Source organism: Gymnodraco acuticeps, unplaced genomic scaffold, assembly GCF_902827175.1.
Source record: "Gymnodraco acuticeps unplaced genomic scaffold, fGymAcu1.1, whole genome shotgun sequence".
Classification (NCBI taxonomy): Eukaryota; Metazoa; Chordata; class Actinopteri; order Perciformes; family Bathydraconidae; genus Gymnodraco; species Gymnodraco acuticeps.
The window spans coordinates 1,333,433-1,358,536 of NW_022990015.1; the positions used below are offsets into that span (position 1 = coordinate 1,333,433).

Below are 25,104 nucleotides of genomic sequence, written 5' to 3' on the forward strand. Positions count from 1 at the left end.
TTCCCTGACTCGGAAGCTATTTCCAGCTGTCAGACACATTTTGGTAAATCAGTTTCAGCTAGCTCTCAGTTGAAAGGAAAATAAAAGTTAACGTTACTTCAAAATGGACTGTCCACGATGGTTGCCTTTGGAGTCAAATCCAGAAGTATGTGTTGCTGTTATTTCTTCAAAATGGTGATCCGTCGTAGTCATTCATTCACAAGCATGTGAGGGCTAGCTAACTTGTGGCTAACCCTTAGAACAAAAGCTGGAGCCGGTGTGGCTTCTTTGTTAATTACAAAAGAAGTATTATTAACATTTGTATATGTCTCTTTTTATTTCAGGTCATGACAAAGGTGAGCATTTTCTTCTGATTTAATTTAACACCCCAATAATCAGCTGCAACGTGACTTTAGAGGAACAAGGCCTGACGTTACTCATCAACAATGCTACTGTTTTATACGTGATGCTCTCAGTGAAGCGTAGAAGTAAAAAATGCTGCCTTTTTAAAAGTTATGTTAGAAAACAGACTGCGAAGAATATGACAAAAGCTTTAACTGATTGCTAGTAGCATGCTGCAATTGCAATCTAAAGAGAATATATTTTACGAAGTTATCTTACGTGTTTTTCTCGAGCTTCATACACATAAACTGGTTAGTTACACTTCCTGCAGCTGTCTATAGCAATGTAGGCCTTACACCTACAGTAAATATGTTCCTACTTAGTAAGTAAAGTTATTGATATTGTCCTATGTTAATAACCATACTAACTGCTGTCTATATATAACAATGACAAGATGTTGAGTGCATGAGAAAATAGAAAAGCATCAAATAGTACATATCACATTTAAAGTTTCTAATAAAATATCTGTAATTAATCGATATAGATTAATATAACTTTTCAATCGAGATACCAAAGTGCATTACTTACTTAGAAGTCCCTGTACGTTAGATATGTTTAGTAAGCTGGTACAAAGCACATATTTATAAGAAAGTAATGACTATTTTTTGTTGTATCCTGTCAATCACGTGTATTCTAGCCTTGTGAGGTTTAGGTCATTATCAGTTGGTAATAAGGAGCCAGCTATTACATACAACTTACATTTGAGTTGGAAGTTCACTGTGAGATTTTGTAAGGTTAATTGTAATGTCTTTGTACTTTATGCATACACATTTACTTTGCGTTTGTGCAGTTTGTCAATTGCTTAGGTATGAGACCAACCTGGCAATTTGGAGATGTTTACGGATTGGATCCAGAGCTTCTCAGCATGGTGCCACGACCAGTGTGTGCGGTGCTGCTTCTCTTCCCAGTGACAGAGAAGGTACTTGTACTGTCAAATGTATTAACTGTATGTTCATTACATGTTGTAGAGACTCATTTCCATGCTATTCAAAAACAATTCTCAACTGATATTTCTCCTCTCTCCTTCTTCTGTCCAGTATGAGGCTTTCAAGCATGAAGAGGAAGAGAAACTCAAGGGTCAGCCACAGGACGTGTCCCCTGACGTCTACTTCATGAAGCAGACTATTGGAAACGCCTGTGGAACAATAGGATTAATTCATGCAGTGGCAAACAACCAAAAACACCTGGAGTTTGGTGAGTATTTCTTCTGTTCTCGTCATATCCAATGGTAGAGATGTCAAATATTTCCATGTTTACAATTTGAAAGCATCAACTCAATACGGTTGTATGATTGTAGAGTTGATTGCGTGTGAGTCAAAAATGACTGTGAATTAACATGAATGATTTTCCCCAGAATATGTAGTTGCTCATACTTGATAGGGGGTCTTGTGGTCCGTTCCCAAGAATATAGATAACATAGAAGCCGTAGAAAGCCCTAGAAAACCTTAGAATAGTTGGGAAAACCCTGAAATATAACTTTTTTTTCTTAAATTAATCTTTAGGGGTTGCAATATCAGTGTTGAAAATCACCCAGTTCAAATCCTAAAACATTTCTGCCTGCAGACAGTTTTTTTTATAGATTTGACTTCATGTTGTCCTCTCTCCTCAGAGCCTGATTCTCCTCTTAAGAAGTTTATCGTACAAACCTCTAAAATGGCCTCAGAGGAAAAGGCCGCCTTCCTGGAAAAAGATGAGGTAAGAAAAAACTGAAAAGAAAATATTTGCTTAATTATTTTGTGATTTAAAGGTGGGGTAGGTAATTCACTTCAGAAACACTTTTTGTTATATTCCATGGAATGCTCTTAACATCCCGATAGCAATGAATACATTAAATACTTTGACAATAAACGCATACAAAAAATGTCATCTGTGGAAGCTGTAGTACTGTAAAAAGCACGACCAATCATCTGAGCCGGTCCGGCTAAAATAACTGGATGGCCTACCTGCCTGTCAGCCTTTCATCTGTGCACAAACTTATCTCGTGCCCTCATTGGTCATGTGCGCGTCCGTGTGTGTTGGAGGAGGTGCTCTTTAAGGAAGTCTGAAGGAAGGGGCAGATTCTTTCCGGCTGCGTACTTTCAAATTCTAGCGCACTCGAGCTGGTTTCTCCATTCTTACCTACCCTACCTATCAGTTAAGATTTTAGTTTTTTCGTCAACTTTTTTTTACAGAAGAAGAACCACGAGTATGCTCTTATTAAATATTTCCCCATTATTTTTAGTTAATCACAGGATGAATGAAAAAACAGTTTCGGCCTCAAACAATTATCAATGTCACAACAACTTATACAGTACCTTTTTATAGAAAATCCTCTTTTTGAGTCATAACAACATGGACACTCTTTGTAACTATTTTCCTGGTAACTGTAGCCTTCTACGTTGTATGTAACTGCTCTCTATCTGTCACTTGTAAGATAATAATACTGGCCTTGTGTACATGAACATATTGCATGTTAGATTATCCTAAACATGTAGGTACAATTACCATGAAGTACAAAACAAACTGCAAATCATTGGCTTTATTCCTACTTTGTTTCAGAGTATACGTGTGACACATGAATCCAGTGCGCAGGAGGGACAGACTGAGGTTTGTATTGCGTTTTAAATGTTCTGTGTATGCTTCTGGCACAAATACCACCAATTGTTCTGTCTTTCATCTCAAAGAATGTGTAACTTCAACATACTCTGTTTTTATTTTGTTGTCTGCTTTAGGCCCCAAGTGTAGATGAGAAAGTGAATCTGCATTTTATAGCTTTTGTGAATGTTGGGGGACAGTTATATGAACTGGGTGAGTTACCAACTGAAGTGTGCTTGTACGTCCAAAATATTGCATTGCATTTGTGTCATTGTAGATAGTGATGACTTTATATACACATTTCAGGCAAACTTCCTGGTAAACTGTTTTTTTTTTTTTTTTTTAACCTAGATGGCCGCAAGCCTTTCCCTATTGTCCACGGCAAAACTTCCGAAGACACTTTACTCGAGGTAAGACCCCACAGAATAAAATAGACAATTGCTATAAAAAACATTTCTGAAGTTGAGTTCTAAGTCATCATTTCCTGATGTGTTCAATTGCACCGCAGGATGCTGTAGAGGTTTGTAAGGTCTTCATGGCTCGCGACCCTCAGGAGGTTCGTTTCACCATCATTGCCCTCTCCAAAGATTCATATTGAGGAAACTCCTTTGTGATCCCAGAGAAAGAAGAAAATATTACTGCCAAACATTCTCAAGTGCTCGCTCAATTGAAGAGTTCGATTTTTCTTTAATTATTTTTCATTTTTGTGGCAAAGGTAAGAAAAAGGTCAGGGATATCATTTAAACTAATAACATCTTGTTATGCATCACTTGTTAAGGAAATCAGAGTGCTCCTGTGAAAACAAAAGTATTTCTTGTTAAGATCAAACTCTTCCAGATCCACACTGCTGAAACATCGTGAGAGCTGTAATACAGATATCAGCTGTATTACCCTGACACTGCACTACATTTTGTTTACATGGCGTCTTTGACTTTCAATTAAGAAATATATTTCACAAGATTTCCACATGTGAGGGAGCACAACTTAACTTTTTTACCCTGGGTTCAATGATTCATACTGTATGTAATGATTTGTTTAAGATGATGTGTCTAACACATGGTCAAAACCGGCTGCAGAAATATGTTTGGCAAGGCTTTCATTTCAGTCATAGCTTTCATAAAAGATAGGCCTATTACAGTAATGTTATAAAAAGCAGAAAAATACAAGTCTTCTGGAAGAAAGTCTGAAATATGGAATTTGACTGTACATTAGTGGGGAGGTGCCCACATTTTTGTAATATGAATTACAAATTCTGTCAAATAAAAGGCACATTTACTACACATTTCTCTTGTTGACCTTTTCTGTAGCACACACATGTTAGAAAGTTAATTTATGTATCTGTTTATCATTGTATGATTTAGTATTTGATGGGTTTATTGTCAAATGTAATTAACTTGATTAGGCCTGCTGAAAATATGTATCTTTTTTTATTAGCACACTACAATAGGAAAATAAAATATAAAAAATGTTATCAGGCCTCTACACTGAAAATACAAAAGCTATTTATTTGAATCCAAAGTAACCTCTACTTACAAAGTAGTCACTCTACTACTGAATTAATTCAATGGAAAATAGTCAAAATACTCATTACAATTCTTAAACTTAAAAAATCATCAAAGTACTCATTCTGTTATATTAATATATTTGGATTAACATGGATTTTAATGTCATTGGTCAAGATTGATCATATTTTAAAAACTCTTTATATTGTTGGGTATTTTAATCTGACAATGCATTTGTATGTGGTAATGTAAGATGATCATAGTATTGTATGTGATTTATTTGTATTGTATATGTTAAGTAACTAGCTGTCAAATAAATGTAGCAAAGAAGCCGGCAAGGTATAAATTCCACTCGTGTTCAAACGTTAATGTACCTTGCACTAAGTCAGTGCTGATTTCCTGCCCTGCATTTCACCCTGATGGCCGCTGGGGGGCGCTGCAGGAAAAGGATGTGCAGATCTCCCGCAAGTGGAAAAGTTTACTCAAACTTTTTAACTTTTGCTTTAACATTTGATACTAACCAGCCCAACAACTTCAAATGGACACGGCTTTTACTTATCAAGCTGTAATGTGAGAATATATTGTAGCTGGATATGAATTGGTGTAGAGTTACACTATACTTACAGTAGTGGAAACCTGGGATCAAAACAACCTCCGAGGGAGAGGGAAATATCAGCCAACTTGTGTTCACCTGGAACTTGAAGTCTCTCAAACGACCCGTGGGTGGTCCTCAGACCTCACTTTGGTAACCCTCCTGCCTCAGCCTCATGCAGTTTGAACTCCATGAGAAGATAACATCTCCTGTCTAGGAGGAGAGCCAGGGTTGAACTGTGAGGGAGGCTTGGTCGCTGAAAAGGTGGAGTAAATAGTGTGTGAAAATACCAAAACAAGCGATCCACAGGTGTGTCGGATGAAAGAACAGGTAAGCTGGCTGATGCTAAGGGAGTGTGTCACTGTTACACCTTGCATTCATACAGTAATAACCTGCTGGAAATAAACAAAAGGAGGCATATTTCATGACTGAGTAGTTTGATTTTCAAGTTTATCTGTGATGCTCTACATTGCTTGAATAGTTTAGTGCCTTCATTGTGTCTGCTTTGTTTGGACCGGCCCACATTTGATGTCACTGGACCTTAAATGCGGACATCTACACACACAGATTTGTCTCTTCGGTGCAGCTCGGATAATACGGTTTTGTGATGGAGTGGCGCGAGCAGTCCGAGGTCAGCTGCGACGAGGCGTACTTGGAGGCACAGAGATGGATTGAGGTGAGTCAAAAACATTACCAGAAACGTTTTTCTTTTAAACTACTGACAGGACGTAAGCAATAATCAAAGAAAAGGTTACATCGAATTGGTAAATGCTTGTGATCACCATATGGCAAAACAGGAAAGTGTTATTTTGTTTGATTTATTTTTCCTCATTCAGCTAATATAAGACTGGCAAAAGACTATAAAGTTGAAAACCTTTTACAAAAACACTTTTCATCACAGTCAATGACAGGAGGTAAGCAATAACCATAGCCAAGGTTCAATCTAATTGCTAAATGCTTGTGATCACAGGAAAGTGGTATTTTTATGTGATTACTTTTTCCTCACTGTAAGACCAACAAAAGACTATAAAGTTACAAAACACTTTTATTCAGAGGCACTGACAGGGGGTAAGTACTAATCATAGAGAAGGTGACATCTAATTAGTAAAAGCTTGTCTTCACTATATGGCAAAACTGGAAAGTGGTATGTTTTGTGTGAATTATTTCTTATATTAGCTACTATAAGACTGACATGAGCCTATAAAGGTGTAAAGCTGAGGATTTTGTCTAATACATTCTTGATTTATGTTGTTTTGGTGTAATCTAGTGGCTTACCTCTAAGTCTCAGATATTAAACTGGACCAACAACAGATGAATAATGTTACACCCCTGGTTATAGTCTCAAGTAACTGATGATCAACTCTATTGTTCCTGTCTTTGGGAATAATGTAGCTGTACTTTCCTCCGAACATTAGTTATTCCCTTTATCTTATCTGTCTGTCTCTTGAGAATACAGGTATGGATTTGAATGTATTCATCATTGTTGTTTACTCGCTGCTTGTTTAGACCTGCTGTTTTTCTTAGATGTTCCCAGGGTTTCTTTGAGGCTACAGTTTTGAAGCATGTCGTGAGAAAATTGGCAGAGCAATTAAGAAAAGAGGATCTATGATTGATCCCTAAATCTCAGCTATTTTACCACACCTCCTGTAAGCACAGTTCAAGCCTGGATAATAACCTGAAGTAGGGCAAGATGTTCCACCTTTTTAATGACACGCTATTTATAAGTAATATTCTTAGCCTATACTGTTTATTATTGGAAATTGCTATTACAAGTACTGATGATTCAAAAACTAAAAAAGCAGTCACACAGTTTGTCTCTTGTGATAAATATATGAACATGTATGAAAAATGCGTAAAATATAGAATAAAGGTTTTAAAAGATGATCCTCATAATATACCGTTTTTTTAAATTGCAAAACAGCTACCAACTAAAAATAACTATCCACCAGCACTATCAAAAACAGTCTCTTTTCATTTCCAAAATGTCAACTTATTTAAAGTTTCCATTCAACCTTCAGCCAGGCTCTCGCTCTTTCTTTTTGTTTTTACAAGCGAGTTTAATTATGTTTCCTCATCTCGCAAATTCTCTTCTCAGCAGGGTGGTTTGGAGCTGCACGGTTTTAACTAAACAAATATTGTTCTAATTTCATGAAGGGGTGAATCTAAATTCTTCTGATGTGACATCAGTGTCTCTCACACTTGCACACTGGCCCATTGTTGTGGTTTACCTCGTGCAGGGCGGTGGGGGGGGGCATGATATCAGGCAGGGACAGGAAGATTAGGGAGGGTTAGCAGGAAGCTGAACGAGTTGAATAGGTAAAGATGCAGCAAAGAAATGATATTCTTCTGGGGTACAGGCCATAGGACGAGTATACTAACAGTGTAGGTATGTGAGGTTTTGGCGGGGACCAAGTTATTTTACGGGGCGAGCACTTTCCCCTCAAAGACAACGTTTTGTGGGTATTGGAATCTGCCTCTGAATGATTAACAAGCTGCTTGGCTTCATAGCACTTTAAACAGAGGCATACATGTGCGTGGCGAGGTTGGTGGTATTGTTAAAAACTAGACTAAATGGTCTGGAGCTTGTCACATGGACACATTCCTGCATTAGCTGCCATGGCTGTGAACATAGCACCCTCAGAGCTGGCCAGCTGTCAGCACAGGGCAGCGAGCACTACAACCACAGAGCCCGCTAGAATAATGGAGACCCTTGTTAATTGAATAGAAAGGCAGTAAGTGTGACGGTCGTGACAATCAAAAACAAGAGTGTATGCAACCTACAGGTCGAAAGATCATGAGTATTGTATGACCTACTGTACACAGACACAGTATCTTATTAATTTAATCGGAGCTCTTTTATTAGATTTGATCAGTTTTAGTGCTTTTCATGGTTCCCTGATGGTGTTTAAGCAGGTTGAGTTTTTTTTTAATAAATCACTAAGGTACTGCAACAGTGTGAGGCCCATTATGCCGGTTTTCCTTTGTTTAGATTGTTACGGCCAAGAATTTATTTCCTCAAAGCCACTTTGAAAGGTGTGGCTGGTTGAAATGGGCCGTATTGTGTTTCGTACATTCTCTAGAATAAAAGCAGCTAATCAAGTAACACAATCCTGTGGATTTCTTGAGGTGTGTTACTTATCCGGTTGAAGTCTTGTAACACTGAAACTATTTCAAGCTTCCTTGTGGTTTTGATATATGTGTTGAATTCAGGACTTCAATCAAGAGATAGTTTCATTATTAATCAATTTGCTGACTATTTTCTCAGTATTTATTAATTGTTTTTGGCCACAAATAGTTGAAAATGCCCAATCAAATAACTCAGAGCTCATGGTGTTTATGTTCTCATCAATAATCCAAAACTCAATAATATACTCAATTTGCAATAAAATGAAACGGAGGAATTTCGCAAACCTCCATGTTTGATAAACTGGAACCAGTCAAATGTTCCACCTTAACTTAATTGTTTTTCATTTGTTTTTCCAGCTCATCCATCCACTATTTTGTTGTGGTCCAACTGCCAACACATGCCTTCTGTGACCTGTGTTGTTTTCCATACCAGATCATTAGTCATCTCACTGTAGCGCCATTTTGGGTTTGTATCTATATTGATTGCGAGCAATTAGAAACTGGGTCACATGCATTCAGATGCACTCATGTGAAGCAGGACCTCACGCAAGAAGCCATTAATTTGCTGTTGCATTTTAATATAGGTCCATTATTCGGATATGTTGATGGTGTTGATATTGATGGCTTCTACATCGGTATATTTTTGTCTGATTGGTGAAATAATTGGAAAACATGCCAATTGTCCTCTGATGGCACATGTCCCTGTCCTTTGTATAAGAATTGTAGGAACAATTAGTGGAGCAGGAGGGGGGTGGGCTGCATCCACACAAAGCTTGAATACTGATTTGCCTCAATGCCCGGCATGAATAAACAATAGCTGTGGTCACGGACCCAGAGACTCCTCAATCCCTCTGATTATTTGGGTTTCACTGCAGTCAAAAGACACATTGTATTTCACACGTGTCAAAACACTTTTAAGAGCCTGTTTTGCATTCCGAGGGTCACATTTCTGTGTTTTTAATATCAGGAATAAAAGTCTTTACAAGGCTCAGTTCTTCAACACATTCAGCAGCACATTCTTGAGGGTGGGTTTGTAGGAGGGCTGTAGCTGTTTTTGAAATCTCTCCTCCTGCCTTAAATCTCCCCTGTTAAATCAGAGCAGCAGTATGTTGTTGCAGATTAGAGTAGTTATCCCACATGGCAGGTTCAACAGGAGAGAGAGGGCACAGCAGGCTGGATCTGAGGGGAGTTAATACCTCTAATGATGACGATAGAGAGGAGGAAAATATTCTGTTACAGTCAGCTTAGTGCAAGCTTCAATAGGGTTGGGTCCCACCTTCTACACAAGGATTAGGAGATAATACCTTAATTATCACGTTTATTATGTTCCTTCTTCTTATCAAACACCTCAATGCACCACTGAAAGAGTGCATCTAAATGATTGTGCTGTTTCCACCTGTATTGTTTGCATACTTGAATTCCAGCTGATGGCCCAGTATAGAACAGCAGGGGTCAGGATTTCATATGCCAAGTGCAGAGCATGACTGATTATACACTGTACTGTGAAGTTTGTTGCCTCTGTGTGATAATGTGTGTGGGGGCAGCTTTGCATTTCTGCCAGTGTGTTACTGTTTAGTGTTGTCAGTGTCTAGTTATCATTGTATTTTTGTCAATGGATGATAAGTAGGCCAAGATCTCTATGTGTTCTCAACAAAACTCCTAGCAATGGCTTCGTCACATACAGAAAGACTTCAGAATGAAACTGTTGTAATTCATCTATTACAGCATGGTCTCATTTTCTTTTTAATGGAAGGTTCTGGAAGGGTGTGGTCTTAGGTGTAACACAAGTATTTTATGAAAATAATAACAGTGTCCTCCAGGCAGTCTTTCTAATTGCTCCGATGTCTCCTGTCTTCCTCGAAATAATGGCTTGTACTGAGCCATGCCAGTAATTGTCCCAGCTTTTGTCCCTCTCTCTTAAAAGAAGAAGAAACAACCGACCAATTTGGTTAGTAAGACGAGTTGGACTTGTTTTGCCTTGTGGGTGAGTGTGTGTGGTGTTTGTTTGGTGTGTGCACTTTGGTTTATGGCAGGTGTCTCAGTATATTTACAGTGGATTGTGTGTGCTCATCTGCCCTTTTGGAGAAAGTCAACTAATTAAATTACATGCAGACTTAAAATCAAACGCATTGCAGTAGTAAGGTCAGTGAAAGTGTTTTCATATTTCATAACATACTCTCAGTTTCCAGTTTATTAGGTTCATTTAGATACAATTATTGCTGTCTAAAGCAACAGTCCTGCAACAAATCCAATCTTTACGAAGGTTATAATATTCAAGCTTTGTTGATTCAACTTTGTGAGGAAGTAGTGTGTGGTGCTGTACGACATTGTAATGAATTGCAATTTAAAAGCAGCTTCCAATAATTGTATTTTTGTTCATTTATTAATATTCACACATCTTCCCCACAGAAACAGTCCCAGTTTGTTTATTTGACTAGCAGAATATATATAACAAACTAGTGTTAGTGAAATATGTTAGAAAGTAAGGCCATGGGCCAAATAACATTTGATTAGTGTTTGGTATAGGAACAGATCCAAGATGGTGCCAGAGCAAGGAACTGATCTTCAATGCAACATTTCAATGCATCTAAGTAGGATTGCAAAAAGCTATGTATTCACTTTTTCTAAAATAATAAATATCCAGGGTTGTGCAGAACTGCTGGAAGTAAACATTCTAAATGTTTTCTGAAGTAATGATTTTGGTTGGATTGAGTGGCTTAAGATGTTGATGATGGAAACATTCCAACAAAAACAGAACAGGAAGCTCTTTAAGGAGTGGCCATTACCATGAATTTGATATCCTAAAACAGAGATGAAGTTTCACACCAAAACTTAGAAAACAATAGTTATATTGCCAATACAGATTGCTGATATTCAAGGCAAAAATAATGTGTAGTACAAAACAAATACTGATGAGTGTTTTGTTTCTGTGCAATAACAGTATGTGCATGTGTTTAAGTGAGGCTGGACGTCATGCATGCATAATGACTCTTGGTGTTCCCACAATGGTGGTTTGAGATCATGGGAAAGGCATGAGGCTCTAACACAGCGCTGTGTTCCTCCAGCGCTCCAGATGCTCCCAGAGCCTTGCGGCTTGGGCAGCCTGGCTCCAGCACAGTTTTAGCACAGCTCTCCCGTTTACCAGCAGCTTTTAACATTAAAGTGAGAAGAACAGAGCCACTGGAGAGCCCAGAGGAATACCTGCACAACTGTACTCAACTCTGTCCCAGAGACACTGTAGGAACTCTGGAGGAAATACCTCTGACTTCCTCTGCTACTGTTCTCAACATCCTACCTTTCTTCTCCAACCTCCCCACCCCACCACACACACACACACTAACCCCCGCCTCCTCTCCTCACCCAACCCTTCTTGCTATTTTGCTCACTGTTTTTGTATCCATTTTTCCAGGCAGTAACCAAGAAAACACTTGGAAGCGACGACTTCCGATCAGCGCTGGAGAATGGAGTTCTGCTGTGTGAGTGAGTACACTGCTTTTCCCAGGCACCTCTCTTAAGCCACTCATTCAGATGGAAGCCTTCTGCTCCCCTCCAGGTCTGCACTCCAACATAAGTGTTACTGATATTTCCCAGGCGGACCCCCTGCAGGGTCACTGTTTGTTTGTCCGCCACATAGTGAGCCAGTGTTTCCAGACAGCACAATAGAGGATGCATTGTGGAGTTATTTCAATGTTTCCAGTGTTAGATCCGCCCTCTGTGGTTTTATTTGGGGATATGAATTGGGATCTTTTTCAGGAAGTTGTGTCGCCCGTCTGACAGATGTTACAGATCTGTGGACGGGCAGAGTGCCATCCTTTACTTTAATAAGAGCTATGCAAAGCGGTGTAGAGAACGGAAAGCCTCCAGCTGAAACCACATCGGAAAGCATGGGCACCCTGCTTTCTCATTAGTCAGATGCATCAAGAGTTTTGATGAGTTGAGGAACAAATGTATCTCCACAGAATTAGCTTTTGCATTGATTCATCAACTGCTCTTCTAAGATGTGCATTGACTTGTGGAGATGTGGCTTCTCTCAGATCAGGGATGTGTTAGTCTGTGTGTGTTAGGGTTTGCATCATGTCCCTTTTTACATGTGTATGTGAGCAGCATGGACACAGTGATGTGATTTGCACGAATCAGCAAGAAGCTGTAATTACCAGCAGCCCATGCAGAATCTTCCAAACCTCTATTGGCATCGTTTCAAAGAAGAAGCCCCTCGTTCTGCTGATTTGAGCCTGACTCCACTGTTTGCTCACTCTCAGGGAACAACAGAGACACTTTCATTCTGGGAGCTGTCCATGTTTTCTCAGTGTGAGGAAGAGGAAGACAAGAGATTAAATCGCCTTCACCTAGAAGCTCAGCCTCCATTCCCATTGTTTTCTGGTTATCACAACTGCTTGGAAGGGAATGTTCGGTGTGGGTCTCACACATGATTACATCCTACTTAGATTACAATGTGTGTTATCTGATCAAATAGTACAGCTTTCTATTGTTTCACTGCTAAATGACTGACTTTAAAACAAATTCCTTTAGCATTCTTTCTCTACATCTATTGTCAACCTAATCAAAGTCTTGCATCTACCCCCAGTGCTGAGAGAGCCGAGGAAGCACCTGCCAAAAATATCCACATTCACAAGTTTTTACTTTCTTTCATTAAACAAAAGGGCGAGATTTGTGACTTTTTCAAGCGTGTTGCACAGATTATACGACTACAACAGTGTATGAATGAGTTCGTATTATCTTGACCAATTACGTCATTAAATGTTGTTTACTTGTTGTAATCTACGATAACAATTCTCAAATATAAAAGATAAAATACAACTCAGAAAAGAGCCATTCTGCATATGAGCGCATTCATTTTGAGGATTAGAATTTCACGGATAAATTAATCAATCCACAACTAACTTGTTAATTGATTCATAATTGTATCAACATCTCAAGCAAAAATTGCAAACTTTGCATAATTTCTGTTTCTCAAGTGGAAGATTTCCCTGCTTTTTCTTGTCTTAAAGTAATTAGAATATCTTTAGGATTGGACTGGCATTTTTTACTTTTCTGGTGTTGTGTGTAGAATTTTCTTTTTTTGGGTATCATTTAGATTTAAGAAACCCTTTCCAAACCCTTTGAGTAACACCAAATATGCATGTATCAAAACCATTTCAGTTTTTTCTGAGCTGTACGTGGTGGTTGCTGGTTTGTTTGGGGTTGTCCCAGTAGGAGAGGGTATGTTTACAGCGTAGAGGACCCATGTTGTGTTTACATCACGGTGCAGCACTGGTCATTTACTAAACTAAAGCCAGGTGGCCCCCATCAAACAAAGTCGTAAACACACAACACCGAGACTTTGCAACACTTTTTTGTTCATTCCTTGTTATTTAAACCAGCTCAGCCAATGACCAAGTCCTTTCACTTACCCTCTTCCTTTGCCTCTTGTCTCTTTCTTCTGCTCGCAGTTTGATCAACAACATCAAGCCTGGAATCATCAAGAGAGTTAACAGGCTGCCTACACCTATAGCTGGACTGGTAAGTCTTTATATTCATCTTAAATATCAGTCATTGCATGCACATTTTAAAATCTGAGCCTCACCAGCTCATTCCAGTTTTGTTTCAACAAGGTAACGGCTGTTATTACTGTTGTAGTAACTAACGTCTTTTGTAGAGAGTATATTCTGAGATGTAAGGACACAGTGTGAGGTGAAGCGGCAGCAGTTAAGCTGGTGACAGGTCTGAAGCACGGATGCCAGTGAGAGGGAGGTGTTTGCCTCAGTGACTTGTCGCTCCTCATATCCATCCACACTAATAAGTTCAGTGAAAGTGGAGATGCTTGAAAGGCCACTGGCCGCATATGACTGCACCCTAAATATGATGTCTGCCATGCTTGAGGCTGCTTTCAGTCAAAGTCCTTTAAGACAAAAAGTCTTTGTGCTGGTATGATAATTAGGTTTTTGATTGAGTGACAAGAGGTCAGAAGGGGACAGAGTTTGGTTACATAATAACCCGTTATTGAATCAGTGTTACTTCAATCTTTTCACCTTTTTAGACCTGGCAATGTCTTTAAATTGTGGCACATGCCGTTTTGGAGACAGTGGCTCAGTTGATATAAATGTTTTGGGAGTGTCTGACTACAAGTGCTCGGGAAGTAGAGGGTTGAAAACCCTACCTTAAACCCATCCCTCACAAAGCTCTCTCTTGTAGGAGTAATTGAGTCCAGCTGTCTGGGGGAATTATAGAGAACCCCAAGCTTAACCATCCAGTCTGAGTGGGCTAGGTCACTTTTAACATGTTTGGCAAGACAATGACAAGTTTGCGGTAGAAGAAACAGACTAGTATTCATGCTGTATATGTAAACAGTAAACATGGTTTTTGTAGTACCAAACACTTTACCATCATATCTATGTTATGACATAAATAAAATTGCCAGTTTGTTTTGGACAGTTAGTAGAACAACTGGCTTGGGCACCTGCTGAGGTAATTGAGCTATGGTATCTCCTCCATCAGTAGCACTGGTTTGGTATTTCCGATACTTAGGCACCAACCTCAAACCACCGGAAAATAAATTCCCCAGAAAATGTGAAAGCTCCTTGTTGGCCTGCGGCTATCAGTTACTGCCAACCACATGGGGAAAAGTGGAGGGCTCTCCAAACAAACATTACTCACTCTCACTCTGCTGTGAGAGTATCTTTTCTCCCAAAGCAGTCAAGTAGTGTTGCTAAGAATGTCCTGTATCTCTCCTCTCTTTAAATAGAAAACGTGTCTGTTCTTTAAGTGTTAGAAATAAGGGTTTGGAAAGTAAAATCATTAAAGCATTACATCCTTATGCTTAGAAACCTGTTTCCACATACAGTAGTGAGGATGTTTGCACTGGGTTTGTCTTCATGTATGCTATTGTCAGAAAATAAGAAACTGGAAAATGCAGTTTTCCGGTATGTTAACCTTGCAATGTGAATGCGTAACAAAGTTACAGTAAACAAAGAACAAGAGTAATGTTGACGCCTTTTTATTTGAGATGAAGATAAACAGTTGAACTTTAATGACCGCTGAATGCAAGGGTCTTTGCGACTCACACGCATCATTAGCGCTCAAATCTAAATATTTTTCTACCATTATGGTCATAATTATCGTTTTAGTTTGCTATCCGAAAGATTTCAGCTCTGAAATGGATACCAGGCTTCAGCTCTGGCAGAATAAAAAGCCCAGGGAGGGAAAAGGGGAACAAACGGAAATATATGGTTTTGTGGAATATTTAGCAAACATTGACTCCAGACCGGGCCTATTCTTTGGCTTCACTTGTGTCCAAGGGAATGTTTCCCATGTCAGCACACTTCCCTGCCTGTTGCTGAGCACTCAGCTGTGGGTTGGATGGCACCTACTGGTTCGGGGCCGGTTCTGCTTTTACTAGTGCTGGGCAGGACGCCCACAATTGTGGTGAGGCAGCCAGCTACGTGAGTGGAATTGAGGCCCATTGGGCTGAATCCAGAGGGACAAAGTTAAAGATGACTGCATCGGTCTTTGCCCACCGTAAACACACTGTAATTGACATGATGCTGGATGTTCCCGCATACACCAACTCCTTGGCGGGTTGAGGGAGCAGTGGGAGGAGACAGACAGTTTCAATGGTCCTGAGGGTGTCTTTACTCATCTAAATGTCTGTTTGATTATCCGTGCAATGACAGGCATTTGACCATGTTTTGTTTCTGTGTTTGTGTTGTATGGCTGCATGTTATGACTGGATCTGTCTGTTGAGAAAGGATGGTCTTTTATTTGGTCTGTTTCACGAGAGCCAACATTTCAAGTATTTAATCTCCTCTTGGTTTATTGTCACAGGACTTGAAAATGTGTAGCCTGATATTTTAACCATAGCTTTGCTTGGTGTTTGAAGCACTGCCAAGGGTCAGTGGAGGGTAATTGTAGAGCATGCCCATTTTAGACAAAGAATGCAGTGAAAGAATAGAGTGACCACAATGTGACCAGTATGGACGGAGACCCTTTTATACCAAATCAGACACCTTATGAGTCAAATATTTCCCTCTCTCAGTGTGAATACTGAGTCCTCGGGTCTGAGAGGATTAGAGGCTGCTGGATGGGTACAGCATATTTAGCAGGATTATGTGCAGGCACAAGGCAGCATAACATTCCTTCAACATCATTATCTCTGCATGTTCTGGGGCTGGTTGTAGGGGGTCTTTTAGTGTGTTCATAATGCTCTTTGAGGTGAAATGACATTTACCAAAGTGATATTAATTTTCCTTTCATGGAAACCTTTAATACATTGGCCTAAGGTAAGAGTATGCCTATTCGTTCACAAGGAGAAGACCAGGGCATACAGTAAAACAATTGTAACTGTAACATTTAGATTTGCATTTACATTGATGCAAATAGGCTCTGTTGTCTTCAATGGCCTGCATGCTTTCAGAGAATATTATGTAGAGCTAGACAGATAAATGTATATAAGATATTGCACGTTATTCGCTTTATTCGATTATGTTGGTCGATAAGTAACAAGATTACTGAACGCAAATATCAACGATTATTATCAGTTGCATAGTTTGTCCATCAGAGAACCTTCCCTATCTCTTACGCGAATTGTAACACATTGTTTTCAAGTTAAACTATTTAAAAAAAGAGCAATATCCCCCTAGAAACCCCCCATCAGTCGGGTTATAATCATATTTAATGTATCTAGTTGATTATTACGTGTAATGTAATGCCCTCTTGTGAGCTAACATGCTGAGGTGATGCGAGGTATACTTTGTTTTTTCTGACTGCTCATGTGCTAGTCATTGAAAAACAAGGTCATAAATGATGTGTCACTTAGAAATGTACATGTGTACTACAGTATGTCACACGGACGAGAGATGAGAAACAGGAAAATATCTTCAAAAGGTATTCTGTTGCAATCTGGAAAATTGCATTAGCATGACTATTAAGACGAAGAAAACATCTCTTCCGTGTTATGATAAATAAAGAGTGAACTAACTGTGTTCATTATTTACAGTAGCGGGGTCTGATCCTTGGCCTGTAGGGGCCCACAGTGACCTGTGTGGCCCCGTAAAGGGCTGTTAAGGGACAAGCAAAGCTGTTAGTAAGGGATTCCTCCACTGAAAGGTCAGCTCTGTCCTTCCATTTGCTAATAAGCATGTTTCAAATTTAAATATAGAACTAGCTACCCCTTAATTATCCCTGCCCATCTTGAGACCATGTGTTATTACATGAAACCCTCTTAAGAAGACAGTAGACTCTCCCAATGGGAAATTAAGACTTTACAAACACTACCCTTGGGATTACAACTGTTAAAGTCATAACCCCGGAAAGGAATGGTGTTTTTGTGGTAGAAGATTAGTCGAGAACACATGGGATGTGTTTATATCTATAGAACAGAATGTCTTTCTGCTTTGTGCACTACACTCTGTGCAATTAATGTGCCCACATATAAACTTCATGCCACATGACATGATTGACATAGTGCGGGACACTCCCATGTCCTCTTGAGTTGCTTCAGGGAGAATATTTCTCAGTATCTGTCACCCAACCTCTTGTTTCATAGCAACCAATGTCTCCAAAATAATCCACCGCCACCCCGCAGATTCCGCAGGTATGCTCGAGTAAGAAGGCTTGGCAGGGAGGGGAGGGGAGGGGACAGTTTCAGGGTGTGAGCAGCAGGAGAGCGCAGCAGCATTGTGCTCCAGTGTGTGTCAGTTTTGCACTTGCATGGCCGGTTGGGTGGGACTTGTGCAAAACTCTGATGTCATCCTTCCTGGTTTTGGTTTTCTCTCCACCCTAACCCTGCCCACAGGTAGCTTTGCTGCTGTCACTCAGCTGCTGTCACACAGCCTCTCCCCCTCATGTGTGTTTGTGTGTGTTCTGCACTAGGTCACTTCTTATTTGCTACACACATGCTCCTCCCTGTCCGCTCTGTTCCCGAGTGATATGAACTTTGGAAGCAATGAGTTGTAGGCTGTGTGCCTGCCAGAGTATTTTTTGAGCATTTATTCTTTGCCTCTGAAGGCGGACAACCCTCATCCCTGCTTTGTTCTTTGTCCAGGACAACCTGAACGTCTTCCTCAAGGCCTGCGGGAAGTTAGGACTAAAGGAAGCGCAGCTCTTTCACCCAGGAGATCTTCAAGATTTATCAACAAGAGTAACAGTCAAGTAAGTTATAATAATATGAGCGTTGTTAAATACTTGTACTGGTGACATGTTGATATGCATCCCTGCCAATAACAGAGTTAAAATGGTCTTGTAAGCTGAGACCAACTTGTATTTTCTTTATACATGCTTCTATTCACTCACAATGTTTAAATGTGAATTACACACCACATAGTGTTTTGGAGCATGTGTCTCCTCATGTGAGGCATGATTCAAAGTGCAGTGAAAAAAGGTCAGTGCTATTTTCAGTGTGTGTGTATGCTTGTGTTTGTAAGCACCTGTTAAAGCACAGCTCTATGTGTTTCTTTGCATTGTGAAACTACAAAGGTCAGAAAAACAAAGCAAAGGGTTTTGTATCAAATGGATTTCCGTTTGGTGCAGGTCTAGATAATAATCACAACATATTTGCTGTGAAGTCGGGTAAAGGTTATAGATATTCAAGAAATGTCTTGCTTATAGTGTGAACAGCAGGAAGCTTAAGCGGAGAATGGCGACAATGGGACGAAAACATTTCAAGACTCTGCCACAGTGTTTATGTTTTTTTCCATTCAGACAGTTGCTCTTGTGTCATTTTCGTGCTAGGCAGAGACACATGTGTTATGTTGAATAACCTGTTCAGCTTTTACACAGGTGTGCCTTCAGGACAGAGTGAAACAACAAGGGAGATATCAGAGCAGAGTCCATCCACTGTGTGGCCAAACAGCAATGCTGTACAAGCAAATAAAGTGCTTTGGCAGCAATAGCTGCAGGTTGTAAAACTCGTTGTAGATAGGCAGCCTATAGCTAATAGGTGTCAACAAATGCAAGGGGATGTTATGGAGTTGTGATCTTTTCCAAAACACTCCGCACCAGTGGTGCTTTCATTTTTTTCTCCAACTCCGTGTCACTCAATTGGGCAATTCATCTCAGTTGGGATGTTCCTTCGAGAAGTTGCCATAACGTCGAGGAATTTTTTTACCCATGATCCACCCAAGAATCTGTCATTCAGTTTTCAGTATCACATACAATGGTGTCGAAACCACAGCCGTCACAAAAACACATACAGAGGCAGAGACTGCTCACTGGAATATGAACTCTAAATAAACATATCGGCCTGCCTTTTATCAAGACACACCCTATTCCCACAACAGAGGATATGCTGCCCTTAGATGCAGAAATATGATTCACTGAACGTCTGATTCACCGTCATAAATGTAGAGATACTCTTTTAGTGCCCACGCGTTATCAGACATTTCCCCTCTTGCATAACTTTTTCCCATGAAGTTGGCGGTACTATAAATTACTTTTCTTTCAAAATGAGATTCCCGATGTCGGAGACAATGATACCCACGTTTATGCTGTGAGAAAAACACTCTTTTTTTTTCAATAAATCCTTTGACTGTCCCAGTACCAGATTGCCCTGAAGCTCAGCTTTTTGCCACTATGTCTGTCTGCCTGCGTGCGGGGGTTGTTCAGAGAGGGGTTCACTTTCTATTTTTAGGACCTGTGGGTCCCTTTAACAAGCAGGATTGATTGGAATGGTATCAGGACTCAGGAGATGAGCTTTAAATAGTGTGTTGTCACCTCCCAGTACATTCTCCTGCATGGGGTCTTAAAGGTACACCTGTGTGTGTTTTGTTCACGTGTGTGAAATGATGAATGTGGTTTGCAGTTGTTCTGGTGTTTGGTCACCGTATCCCAAATGATTCATCCAGAGGAGAAACAATAGTTTGTGTGTTGTTTCACTTCAAACATGCTTAAAAAAAGCAGGTTCTCTTCTTTTATATGAACCTGTATCTGTTCCGACTAATTCAGCTGAAGTGTTTTGTACAAAAGGGAATTTCCTCTTCAATTATTTATTTATGTGTCCCTTTTGTATTAACTGTAGCATTATTTAATTGGACTAAAAAGTATAAATATTTGAGTTTGTGGGCCCAATTATGTGGTTCCAGAGCTGCAGTATTTATAACTCGTGCTGATAGAGATGGCACAGGAGGAGATAATCCCAAACAAGGCTGCAGACTAGCAACCAATGGCTTTATTTTACTGTTGCTTATCAGAGTCTATAGTCAAATGTGCCACAGAGAGCAGAGCACAGAGGGAGAGAGGGAAAGTTGTCTCTATCAGCTGTCTTTACCCCTGGTGTGTGTCCAACCTCCACTCCCTTAAACCCAGTCTGACAGGTGCTTCGCTCAGCTTCCCTGTTCCCTGTTTCAGCAGCAGAGAGCTTGTTATCCTGTAGGTACTGTAAGTTTCCATTCACTTATACCAGGCAGAGTCTTAAGCTAAAACATAAAACAATTGGCCTTTCATTTTCCTTTCTTTTCTATTCCATTAACTTTAATACATTATAATGTTAATGTAACTATTTTACTGTTATGACTTTAACATCTTATAGAGAAAGTGATTTTTACACACAGAGTATGATATTTAACCTGTGTGTGTGCGTGTGTTACTATATTTTTGAATCTGCATAAAAGCAGCAACGTTAGATAATGAATTGGAGTTGGTAGAAATGTGTTCGTCAGCTATTTTAATTTATGATTAATCCTTTAATCACGTATCTATCCAACATTTAATGGCTTCAGCTTCTCAAATGACTCTATTCTAAACTGTATTTTATTTTCAATGTTGCTTGGGCTGAAAAGGACATGATTTATATATATTTTTGATTACAATTGATTGTATATTTTAAGGATATTTAAGGATATTTGAATATTTGTTGTTATTATTCAACACTAGTTCACAGTTCATTTAACCTCATTGACTTGAGCTTGATTAGCACTATCGTCTTCCAGCTCAAGGACAAATGTTGGATTTCACACATTGATAGTTTTTCTTTCATTTGGCATGAGTCAGATATTGACTTAAGCAAGGTGTGTTGAGAACACAGTTTAATTCATACAGGTCTGCTTTGTCACGACAGCCATAAAAGATTATTATAGTCTATTTTGACCTTTGAGCTTGGCGGTTGTTGTAGTCATAGACTTCCCACCATCTGGAGTGCATGTCACTTTATTTCCTCCTGTTGTGTAACTTGCTTTCTGATAAAAGACGTTTTATTAGCCACAAACTCATTCAATATCAACATTTGTCGTATAACATGACAAACTGTTATCGCAGGTTGATAAGAGAAGAATGTGCGTTGGTGGGTGATGTGTTCTCTAGGTTTTACTCGCATCATCTATGTGCAAACACTCGGAGGTCTAATACTGACCAGACGCAATCTGATTCGTCATTGGAGGCTATGATTCAATGTTTGTCTAGTTTTCTAACAGCTGCCCAGGAAATGAGGCTAAGGGTGAGGGCTATAAAGTGCTTCATGAATCATGGCATCCAAAACTGCTCTATTTTATTCAACTCCAGCCACTTCCTTTAAACCCATAGCCGCCATTTGGAGATTTGGCAGCATGCTTGGACTAGAACCACCACTTTGAGTTGACTTAAAGAAAAAGGCTAGACCATGTCGTGATTTCCCTAATGACACTTATGTCAGCTGAGTACTGTATGCTTGACCCTTTGTGAATGTTTGAACAAGTTCCATTTGTCCTAGAGATACATAAATCTGCCTCAGGAGATGGGAATTGCATGTGGAACCAAGGATGTACAGTCACATTACACACTGTGCTGTTGTACTATACTTGCTAAGGGACTCTCATGCTTGTTTCTTTTTTTTTCAGTCTATAACCGACTTGAACCTCAGGCTAACCCTTGTTGTATCTACTGTACTTTTCTATCAGAGCAAGTCTAAGAGGAATAACAGCATTTCGGATCTACTGTGAATGTTGTCACACTCGAATGCCTTAGAGAACAAGCTATGAGTAGTGATGAAAATAAGTTAAATAAATAAAAAACACATTGATTACTACCCGTTATTTTGTGTATAATTACTTATACTAAAGTAAAGAATAAATGTCTTTGTGTCCAGCTTCTCCTTTGTGACCTTGATTGAGTGACAGAACATACCCCCTGCTGAGATGAGTCCAAAGTCTCAGTCTTTGCCGCCATTTGATTAAGCAAATTATTGACAAGGGTTGACTACTTTCCAAACCAAAAAAAGAACTTGCACTGGTTCAACAGGTACATCGAAATGCATTGTCCTTTGAGGAATGTCAATTACCCTTATAAACAATGGATAAAGAGGAGTGGTTGTGTTTTTCATTTTATGAATTCGATTATGCAACGGCATCCCTGGCTCTGAATCAAACCAACAGTTGAATCACCTGAAGGAATGCGCTGTTTCACAAACACATTTGGACTGACTTCTCAGCCTGTTATCAGAATGTATTCAACACCAACATATATGGAACCTCATACCATGTGTGTACTGCTTTTCATGTAGATTATAACTCTCAGTGACAAAGTCTAAGTGAAGTGCCTCATGCATAAAGGAGAAACTGCCCTATGTGTTAGTGTTTTGGGTGTGGTACACTGGGCTGGCACTGCATGTTCTGGTTTTGTAGTTGAATACATGGCACTGCCTTCCCTTCTTGTTGCAGTGTTGTGTGAACTGTGGGCAGATTGTGAAACCAAACGAGCGATGATGGTAAAAGGCCAATAAAGTTTCTACACCATGGCCATGGCTGTAAAAGGCTAACACAAGGGTTATATTTGTGCTCTGTAGTTGACTTGGAGAGAGAAATGCCAGCCTCACCCTGCTGTCTCCCTCACAGAGCCTGCAGTGTCTCCAATAAGAACACAATGATGCCCGACACTGTCTAACCCACAGCTGATTCCTCTATTCAAACTCTCCTTGTGTCTGCATTTTTCAGGACTCATAATGCATGAGAGCGTCTGGGTGTGTCTTTAAATCCAAAAACATTTCATTAGAATGAGAGATTGTTGACGAAGGATGCTGCAGAGCAATTGATCTTCATTGCCGAGGTATGCTTATGGTCACACGTGCACACCCAGTAATTTAAGGCTTGGGTTCTCGGTTTGTTTGTCTTTGGGATGTTGTTGTCTTCAACAAGCGGAGCTGCCTTGATCTTGTTTGTGGCTTTACATGGATTGACACACATCCTGTGGCCTCTGATTGGTCAGTTCTCACCTTCGGGTTTTTGTTTATCGAAAGATCGAGACATACTTTTGTCTTTGTTACAAGACAGGGAAGTGATTGACTAAATTGGAAGGATAATTTACCTTGGCTAATGTCTAGAAGTTATTTGTGTAAGATTTGAATAGTGGCTAATGTTTCTTCAGTTGTGTGTGTTTCTTTCTTTGTTTATGATTTGTATTGGCTGAATGAAAATCAAATGGATATAGTGGATATGGATACATGCAATACTGCTGTTTGAAAGAAATCAATGACCTGAATACAAATAATGAATCATTTGTTTAAATAAATACATTTTTGTGAGTGTAATATTTGATGTAGCTATAACTTTTGCAATTAATGTCGATTGATCCTGTAGCTGTTGTCTGATATTGTCCACTTTCGTTTCACTGTGTGGTTGATAATTATTAGTAATAATGGGCTAACAGGTAATCGTGTCTGAAATCTTTGCATCTCCACTGGAAGATAAAAGAGAAAGGATGTCTCTCACTTTTTGACCTTTGAGAGTGGTAATGTGAGTGTCTGTGTAAACATGCAAAGGTTGAGACTGAAAAGGCTGGAAGTGTTGAGAGTGCTCTGTTAATTTGGCAAGTTCTCTGTTTACTCACTCTTTAGCACGTATACGTTGTCTGGAAAGTGTCCTCTTTTACTTCCTAAACAAGATGTTTCACTGATTTTCATTTACCTGTAACATTGGAGAAAAACCTAACAAAAGCGTATCACGTATTAACAAGGCAACAAGTATATATAGGCCTACTATATTATGAACATATGTTATATCAAAGTAATATAACTTGCAAAAAGAAAACAATATTAAAATGGAATGAGTTTGGCCTTTTTGCTGCTTTTAGTATAATCTTAAATTACAACAAATTGCTTGTGAAATTAAACAAAACATGAACATTAATCTGTTTACACATGTTAAATACGAGAAAGATGGAAACCAATCAAATAGAATATATTTCGCAGCCCTAATGATATATTTTGACTTTAATCTGAGTGGAATGAAGTGTGAGGAAAATTCTGCCTTAACTGCTTGCTTGTGTGAAAGATACATAAACTCTACATAAACACTTCGGCACCTAAAGTATAAAAACCCAACATGATTCCTGATCAAACTACCTCACAAAAGCTATTTATATTCTGAACTTTCTGTGCAGAAATCGCATGTATCAGATTTAATGCCGTTCTCTCCATCATATGAGAACTCAGCTGATTCTAAAAGTCCTGAGGCTACAGTGGCCTGAAAATAGCCCTTATATATTTTCTCTTCTATTCAGCTATCACCACAAGGCATAGTTAAGTGTTGCGAGAGGCAGTCTGGTGGTAGTTTTGGTACAAAGCTCTTTTTTTTTGCTGGATCTGGCTTTCACTGCCAACATCTGAGCCTTTGTGACTCTGTTCCAAGCCACCCATGAGAGGGATTTGTTTCCCTTTTTATTGGGCCTATAAATGTGCATTATGCCAAATTGGTAAACGTCCATTTCAGATTTCACTGTTGGCGAATTAGCTTGTTGAATTCCCCTGGTGTGACATGAGGCTGAGAAAGTTCCACTGACGTTCTTCCCAATGGTTTAATCTTCAACAGTTTGTTGTATTTTATGATAACATCTAATTATTTTGCAAGTAAAAGCTTAGACTGTTTGTAGATCTCAGATAAATGTTGTGTAGTAAAAACATTCTTCTCCCTGAATAGAAGTCTCTTTGTAATGCAGTAAAAATGTAAACATAAAGTAAAATAAGATGGAAAT

The 25,104-nt window shown here is 39.4% G+C and overlaps 2 protein-coding genes across 12 annotated transcripts in view; both read left to right on the forward strand.

Annotated features, from left to right (window-relative positions):
* On the forward strand, window positions 1-4,237 carry uchl3 (ubiquitin carboxyl-terminal esterase L3 (ubiquitin thiolesterase)). Its single transcript, XM_034213516.1, has 9 exons — window positions 1-145; window positions 324-335; window positions 1,172-1,300; window positions 1,419-1,575; window positions 1,991-2,076; window positions 2,920-2,967; window positions 3,093-3,168; window positions 3,307-3,365; window positions 3,464-4,237. Exons 1-9 carry the CDS (start codon window positions 104-106, stop codon window positions 3,551-3,553), a joined length of 699 nt encoding a protein of 232 aa, XP_034069407.1. The 5' UTR covers window positions 1-103; the 3' UTR covers window positions 3,554-4,237.
* Window positions 4,238-5,129: 892 nt separating this feature from the next.
* Window positions 5,130-25,104, forward strand: part of lmo7a (LIM domain 7a) — a 45,651-nt gene continuing 25,676 nt past the window's right edge. For 5 of the 11 annotated variants that reach the window (XM_034213538.1, XM_034213548.1, XM_034213542.1 and 2 more), the window contains exons 1-5: window positions 5,136-5,379; window positions 5,617-5,725; window positions 11,585-11,655; window positions 13,626-13,695; window positions 18,215-18,321. In XM_034213538.1, the coding sequence (XP_034069429.1) occupies window positions 5,657-5,725; window positions 11,585-11,655; window positions 13,626-13,695; window positions 18,215-18,321 (317 nt within the window). In that variant the 5' untranslated portion in view covers window positions 5,136-5,379; window positions 5,617-5,656. Of the gene's footprint in view, window positions 5,380-5,616; window positions 5,726-11,584; window positions 11,656-13,625; window positions 13,696-18,214; window positions 18,322-25,104 lie in introns of all 11 variants that reach the window. The other 6 variants (XM_034213545.1, XM_034213546.1, XM_034213544.1 and 3 more) reach the window with 3 other exon arrangements.